This window comes from Pipistrellus hanaki (genome assembly GCF_964339955.1).
Source record: "Pipistrellus hanaki genome assembly, chromosome: 2".
NCBI classification, from domain to species: Eukaryota; Metazoa; Chordata; class Mammalia; order Chiroptera; family Vespertilionidae; genus Pipistrellus; species Pipistrellus hanaki.
The window spans coordinates 183433324-183441308 of record NC_140504.1 but is presented as its reverse complement, the minus strand read 5'-3'; the positions used below and the strand labels follow the sequence as shown (position 1 = coordinate 183441308).

At 55.4% G+C, this 7985-nt stretch overlaps 1 protein-coding gene across 5 annotated transcripts in view; it reads left to right on the top strand.

Moving 5' to 3' along the window:
- The first annotated feature begins 2818 nt into the window (after positions 1 to 2818).
- EPB41 (erythrocyte membrane protein band 4.1) overlaps positions 2819 to 7985 on the top strand; it is a 156845-nt gene continuing 151678 nt past the window's right edge. For 3 of the 5 annotated variants that reach the window (XM_084874849.1, XM_084874845.1, XM_084874847.1), the window contains exon 1: positions 2819 to 2968. Coding sequence is in view for 1 of the 5 variants with exons in the window: in XM_084874854.1 (XP_084730980.1) it covers positions 7952 to 7965 (14 nt within the window). In the remaining 4 variants the exon portion in view is untranslated. Of the gene's footprint in view, positions 2969 to 6586; positions 7966 to 7985 lie in introns of those variants that run through there. The other 2 variants (XM_084874855.1, XM_084874854.1) reach the window with 2 other exon arrangements.

The following is a 7985-nucleotide window of genomic DNA, read 5'->3' as shown; positions in this document are numbered from 1 at the left end:
CCAGAGATGAGGTGAGGAAATGCATGTACAGTAGTGATCACTACATGCCCGCTGCCTCCTCTGGAGGTCTCCCTTTGCAGGGAGCAGCTCAGGTACCAAAGTGCTCCTTACATTCTGGGGAGGGAGACGGAGGTTTCTCAGGCCGAGGCAGTGGAGCGACAGCACCCCCACCCTCATCTCCGCAGTGACAACGAGGATACATTCACCCTCACGAGTACACAGGTGACCTCACCCAGAAACACAGGCTGCCTGGACAGAGAGGCCCCTGGGGCAGGGCAGAACGCTAGGTCCTCAGGGCTGGAACATTTTTTTTTTTTTTGAGGGGGAGGGACCTGTTTATATGACACACGGCGAGAGAGACAGACACAAACAAGAGCCACTCCCTCTATGCAGAGTCACCAACACATGGGCACACCCTCACACGAACGGATGCACTCACTCCCCTACACACACACACACAAATACGGAGAGGAGACACACACACAGGATCAAGATCACGACCACACTCCCCCAGGTACTCCTCACAAACTCAGAAACAGAGTCCTCCCTGGCCGCCCCCAACTCACGCATTCGGAGTCACCCTCCCTTATCAGGCCGGGCAGGCGCTGGCCCTGCTGAGTCACCCGCAGGCAGCTCGGCCCAGCAGAGCCCGAGCCACGCGCCCGCCCCAATCAGGGAGGAGGCGGGGCCTGCGGCCGCTCCTGAGCGGAATCCCAGTCTCTGCAAGGATTCCCGCTGCCTCCTCCCTTCCATTGAAGGCCGGAGTCCGAATGGGGGGAAGGGGTGGAGAGGGGGAGCTGGAGAGGAATCCTGAGTGTTAAATTGAGACATTCTCTCCTGAGTGCATGAATACATGTGGGGACAATTAAAAAACAACACTAGATCCATTACTGGGTATTTGCATATGTATTTCCTCATCATATTTGATTTTCACCACAGCTCTATATAGAGTTGGAGCTATAATTCGTCCTATTTTACCTCAGAGAAAAAGTGACTTGCCCAAAGGCATAAAGGAAGCTGGTAAAATGCAGAGCCAAGACTCAGCTGCCACCACATTGCAAGCCCTTAACCTCTGGGCAATGTCACCCGGTGGGAGGTGAGAATAGGGCAGGTGGAAGTTGTGCCAGTATGCTCGGAGCCTGGGTGTGTGTCAGCTTTCCCCTGGGTCCACAGGGCTAGGGTCTGAAAGTGTCTCAAGTGTCTAGACCTCCAGTGAAAGGAACTAAGGCTTTGCTGGTGGGTAGGAGCTCACCCATCTCTCTCAGAAAGCACCCCTCAGCTCTAGGGGCTCAGTCAGACCCTCCTCCGCAACATTCGAGCTTCTTAAAGGTGGGGGATGGGGGAACAGGACCCTGGAGCCTAAAACAAGACCTGAGTCAGAGGAGGCTTCAGCAAATTTGGGGGGCTATACATAAATGTATGACCTTGATATAGCATTAACATCAATAATCATAATAAATGCTAACTTTTTGGATGCTTAGCCTGAGACTGGCACCATTCTCGGTATTTCACATGGATTGTTTCATTTAATTCTCACAACATCCCTTGAGGGAAATGCTTTATCAAAATAAATTTTTTTAAAAAAATTTTTGTTTTTAAAGATAGAGGAAGGTAGAGGGAGAGAGAGAGAAACATCAATATGAGAGTGACACATCATCGACTGCCTCCTGCATGTGACCTGACTGGGACCCCAACCCCTCAGGGCTCAGGATGACGACACCCAGCCAACTGAGACATTTTGGCCAGGGTGAGGGAAATACTGTTATTAACCCCATTTTCCTGAGGAGGAAACTGGTTTGGAGAGGGTTAGTAGCTCACCCAAAATAATGCACAGCTAGTAAGTGGCAGCATTGAAGATTGAGACCCAGACAGTCTTATGCCAGAGCCCATCTAGTAGAAAGATCACTGTTACTTGCCCACAATGGGCCTCAGTTTTCCCCATTTCCCCAAAGAAGTGATTAGCTCTCCATAGCTCTCTGGCCTGAAATATCCGATGATCTTATTATTCTGTGATTCCTCTACATAGAAGAGGGATTAGGTTTGTTCTCAGTGGGCAGAAATCATAGAGGGCGGATTTGGCCTTCATTTTAGGAAGAGCTTTTGAAGTTTCGGGATGGTTTTAAAATGAAAGAGGCCAGCCTGGGAGGTGGGGAGTTTCCTGTCCTTGGCGTTATATGAGCACAGGTTTGAGATGAGGTATTGGGGAGGAGACTTGGATCCCTGACTCTGTAAGCACCTGCTAGCACTGAGTTGAACCAGCAGGAGGGGAAGGTCCCTGAGAGGAGTGGCAAGATGAGGATGAGAGGAACCAGAACCCACATCCACTGAATGTCACCTACTGTGTGCCAGACCTGGGTTTGCTATGTTGCTAAGGCTCAGGAAAACACGGTAAAGATGTACAGTTTAGGAAACTCAGATTCAGAGAAGTGACTTGCTCAAGGTCACACAGAACAAAATGGTGGGCAAGATGATCCAGGCATCTCACCAAAGTCACTTTCTTAGGTCACCTACGCCCAACTCCGCTCCTTCCACTCTTTCTGACCGTAGGGACATCACCACGTGGTAAATTGCATCATACTTTTGCCATATGACGTCAGAGACCATGCCAGCCAATCCAGGAGCTCCCTGCTCAACCTTCCCTTATACTCCTCTGTGAACACGCGGCTGCCTAAGGCCAGGCGTCCGGGTCTGGCCGCACCTGCAGCCCCCGCCCCTTCCCGGTTGCAACGCTCCCAGTCCCCGCCCGGTCCTCCCCGCAGCCCCGCCGATTGGCAGTTGCCTGCGCCAATCGGAAGGCTTCCCGGGCCGGGGGCGGGGCCTCGACCGGAGTTGCCCTGTCAGTGCAGGTGGAGGCCCCCGGCCGGGGAAAGTGGCAGGAACCTCTTAAAGGGAGAGGACAGCGGACGGAGAGAACGCGGTCCGGCTCGGCCCGGCCCGGCCCGGTCCCCGCCCGCCCCGTCCGGCCCAGGTGAGCCCTGACCACCCGTGGGGAGACCCCTGGTCTTCGGGAGGGACGGGGCGAGGGACCGATAGACCGACTCCCCAGGGCCCCGGGCCGTCCGGGTCAGGGTGAGACCAGAGTGTAAGGGTTGGGGGAGTTGGGGTCCAGGCGCCCCGGGTTCTAAGTTCCGCGCTGGGGATCTGGAGGGTCCGGGGCGTCTCGAAGTTGAGAGTGCGGGGAGGGGTACCGGCGACGGCACCGGCGGACCGGCGGCTCGGGTCCGGAGCTGGACGCTCGCCGCAGGCGGCCCCGGGCCTGCCTTGCGGGGGGTGGGGGGGGATCCCGGGTTAGGCTCCCGCGGGCGGGTCTCTGCGGGGTGTGCAGCCCACGGTCCCCCGCCCCCGCCCGCACCAGCCCCGCCCTGTGCCGCCCCGCACGCTCCCGCCGGTCCTGCGCAGCGCGGGCTGCAGCCTGCGGGCGGGCGGGCGGCGCGCAGCGTGAGCCCCCCTCCCCCCCCACACACACCGGGCCGGAGCCCCGCGCCCCGCTCCGGTCCTTACGTAACTGACTTTGAGTTCCGGACCGGGGACCCGCGCGGTGGGGCGCCGGCTCTGCCCGCCACTCTCCCTTCTAGTCTCGGGCTAGGAGGGCACTTCCCTCTGCCGCTGGTCTCCCTGTCCGTCTCAGAGTCCGGCTGGCTCCTTTCCTCTACCCCCTGGGTGCCTCACCTCTGGGCTCGGTGCAGCCCAGTTTCTTCCTTCCCTGTCCTGCCTTTCCCTAGAGTGTTCTCCCCCTAACCTATAGCCTCTGGCAGACCCCAGGTCTCTGGGGTAGAACTGTCCTCACCTCCAACAAATTGGAGGCGGGACTTGTCCCGACGGAACCCAGCCCAAGTTTGCCCCAGCGGGGAGGGAGGACTGTCCTGGGAGGGTGGGGGTGGGGGTTATTGTCAGGCTTCACTGGAGAGGGAGTGGCTGACCGAAGGCAGCCTCTTCTCTGTTTCTGGAGCTCTTTTCAGCAGCAGGAGGAGGCTTGGGGAGAGCCTGGCTGCGGCTGGGGCTGGGGCTCAGGGCCGCAGGGAGTCCCTGTGAGAACTGCCTGGTGTCAGGTCAGGGTCAGATCCTCAGCTACGGAAAGCAGGAGGGGCGTAGGGCCAGAGCACTGGCACAGGGCCCTGAAGTTTGAGCAAGCTTCCCACCTTCACCCCAGTTTAGGCCTGGGGATGGGGAGATCAACAGGAGGAGACAGAGGACTTTTGCGGGGGGTGGGACACGGGGACAGTGCAGATTAAAGGGACAGATGATCGGGTCTAAGGAGCACCTACTGGATCACCCTCTGCCCTCCAGGCCTTTCTGTGTGTCAGAGAGACTGATACCCCAGATATAGCTCCTGTACCCTGCTGCTGTCCGGAGCATGTAAACAAGGTCTTATAGCAGTCATGAGATGGGAATTATTACTCTGACGAGGAATGGGGGAGGGGAGACTGCAGAGTGAGGTGGGAATTTTGGGCATTAGGGGGTCCAGAAGCTGTAGGAAGCAGAGAGGAGGGAGGGGAGGGGACGTCCCCTGCCAGCTTTGCGTGCAGCAGAACTGGGTTTGACTCCTGGCCCTGCCACTTCCTTGCTGTGTGATGTTGTTGCATGAGTCATTTCACCTCTCTTAAGTCTCGGATTCCTTTAGTCAATAATCCAGATCTCACAGGCATTAGCAGAATCGAATGAGGTAATGCATGTGCAGTGACCAGGATGGTGGCTGTTCTGAGAGCAGCCAGTGGGAGTGTTTTAACAAGGAGTGGAGTGGGGAAGCCCTGAGGTTCCCTCCGTGTACATAGGAGAGTCAGGCAGGGCTTGCCAGGTTTCAGCTCTGTGGGATGCAGGCGGAGGGCCTGGGTGTGTGGCTGATACTCAGTGAGGCAAGGCGGCCCACGCCCGTCTGCCTGCGGATCTGCCCATCTCTGCACTGCCTAGGCCAAGCTGGCCTCCCTCCTGGAGCCCGCAGGTGAAAATAGAAGCTCCCAGGGTTCCTAGGCTGCCCCGCCCCTTAGGCCAATGGGGGGTGGGGCCCCTGGCAGGACAGGGTCAGCACCCCCTCTGCAGAGTGGATCCTGGCCAGGAGCCTGGCTGGCTGTGCCGGGCAGGGACATCCCAGCATGCCTGGGAAGATGCTGACACTGTACAGACCTTTGGAGGCCTAGAGCTCCGCTGGCTAGGGTTGGGTCCAGCATTGGGATCTGAGCCGCAGAGGGAGACAGAGGCTGATGAAGGGAGATACAAGGAGGAAGCCTGGAAGGGGAGCCTGAGCAAAGCTGTGGAACCAGAGAGGAACTTCATGGGGTTAAGCCCTAAGCCTTTCCTGAGCTCCTGCTGTGTGCCACGTTTGGGTTTGCTAGCCACAGAGCTGAACAGGATGCCCATGAATGGTTCACCATGATATTTGCTAGGGGTTTGCAGAGTAGATCTTTATGATAGTCCCCTGAAAAGGGGGGAGGGGGGTTGGGCATTCAGAATTTCCCAAGGGCCTAAGATTCAGATGTTTATGAAAGGGGTCAGGATTTCTCTTCCTTATAGTCTATGGATCAGTCACTCTTCTCCCTGGGTTTCAGTTTCCTTTTCTGTGAAACAAGAAGGGAAGATGAGCCTAGAGTCTCTAAAAGTCTTCCAGCACCCATTGCTATAGTCTCCAGGACCTGGTTAGGGACTTTGCCCACCCCCTACATCACCCCACATGAGGGAGAATGGACAGAATGGGGCAAGGACAAGGTCAAGGTCAAATGAGATGGGCCCCCAAGTCCTGTTCTTGTCCTGCATTCTCTAAGCATAATTAGAGCTGCGCTTACTATGCGTGGAACTCTGTGCTAAGCCTTCAGTGTGCACATTAACTCATGTCAATCATCCTTATAACCTCATGAGGGGATAGGTAGTGTTCCTCTTTCACAGGAGTTCCGAGAGGTGAATTGACTTGACCAAAGTCACACAGCTAGGCAGTGGCTGAGCTGGGATTTGAACCTAAGTCTGTCTGACTTCAAAGCCCAGACTCACTATAAGGGAGAGCCCCTACCCCTATAAGTACTAGCCCTTACCTATGCCCATATTGCACCCACATTGTTTCCCCCTTACCTACGGGACCTGCCTGACACCTGCTGGGTGAACTCGGAGCTCTGGGATATTCAGGCTATGCCAGTGCCCACTGGGCCTGGTATGGGGGGGAAAGGAGCAGAGTGGGTCAGGGTCCCACCAGAAGTTTCCCCCGGTGGTCAGCAGCAATTGACTATTGCTCAGGTGTAAGAGCTGGACACTGAGAAAGGCAACCTTGGTTATGTGGCCAACTTTGGACTTCAGTCTCTCCACCTATAAAACTTGAATGTTATTATTTATTTTTAATATGTTTTTATTTATTTCAGAGAGAGAGGGAGGGAGAGGGCGAGAGAAACATCGATGAGCTGACTCCTTCACACCCCCTGCTGGGCATCAAGCCTGCAATCGGGGCATGTGTTCTGACCTGGAATCAAACCTGCAACCTCTTGGTGCATGGGATGATGCTCAACCAACTGAGCCACACCGGCCAGGGCTGTGAAACCTGAATGTTAGTAGTTGAGTGCAGACATTTCTTGGCCCATGGGTTTGTAGCTGAAGTCAGCGATGGGGTAAAAGGTTAGAGGCGGGGTTGGTGAAGCAGTGCCTGTGTCTGTGGTGAAGGAAGAAGCGTTTGGCCCAGGAACAGCGTGGATCCTGGACTGGCTCTTTGACAGCTATTTCAGATGAAGGCACTGAGGTTCAAAGCCGTGTCTGGGGCTGTGCAGCTAGTGCTGCAGAGACTGAAAGGGAAAGAGCAAGGGGGGACTGGAGAACAACATCTCGGCAGATGCCAGTCGGAATCCTGGCTTGACTGACTTACCTTAGGCTCAGAGATAGGAAGCGACGGGGCCAGAAACACACAGAGGAGTCCCTTCTCACTGTCCTCATCTGTAAAATGGGAATCGTAATAATGTCACCTTTGCCTACTTCCGGGGTTATTGTGAGGGTCAGAGGAGAGGAGGCTTTTGTAGAGCCAGGGGAGAGTGTGGGTGCCTGGTATTTTTCAGGCCAAAGCTGCAGTTCTGGTTATGTGTTTGTGCGGAGAGACACTTCCAGCAGCCCCTCTGCTGAGATGCTTTACCCGGTGATGTGTGGAGAACAGCCGTGAGAATGCCACCACCACTTATTGAATGGGCTCAGGGCTTCGCCTCTCATTGTCTTCTTTAATCCCTACTTTGCCAGGCAGGTGGTGGCCTGACCTCTATTAGGTCCCTCTAAGCCCCAAGCCTACAGTTCCCTGTAATCATAGTAGCTAATACTAATGGAGAGTTTATTGTGTACCAAGCATTGTGCAAAATGTTTTACATATATTCACTCAACCACCATGGAGGTGGGTACTAATGCTATCCTCTTTTTACAGATGAATCATTGAGGAGGCCCAGGGGTGGGGTTGGGATAATTGAGGCACAGAGAAGTTGAGAAATGGGTCCAGTGTCACAACGCTAGTGAGTGGTAGGGCCAGGATTTGAACCCAAGTTCTCATTTCCTCCTTGAAGCACTCATTACAGTTGTAATTCAGCTAATATTACATGACTGCCTCCTTACTGCTCTGTAGGCTCCATGAGGGCAGGGACCATGTCTGTCTACTTCATATTGTATCTCCAACACCTGGCACATAGTAGGTGCTCAGTTACCATTTGTCCGCAGGGATCCTGCTGCCTCCAGTTGGGCTGGGCCCTGGGAGGACTGATGAGCTCAGGGTGGATTATCCGATTATCAGGTTGCTGACTAAGAGGCTGTCTGCCCCAGTGGAGCCCCAGAGGTAGAGGGAGGGCAGAGTTTCACCCCTGGCCCGGGTGCAGGCCCATGTCCAGGCTGAAGAGGGGCCCCAGAGGTTTTTAGATGGTTGTGCTTGTGTCTCACTGCTGTCCTTTGCTTCCATGTGCCACTGTGGTGATGGCTCCTCGGCTTCCCCCTGATTGGCTGCGTGACCCGGATGGCTGCTTCTGGGTGAGTACCGGGTTGGCTGA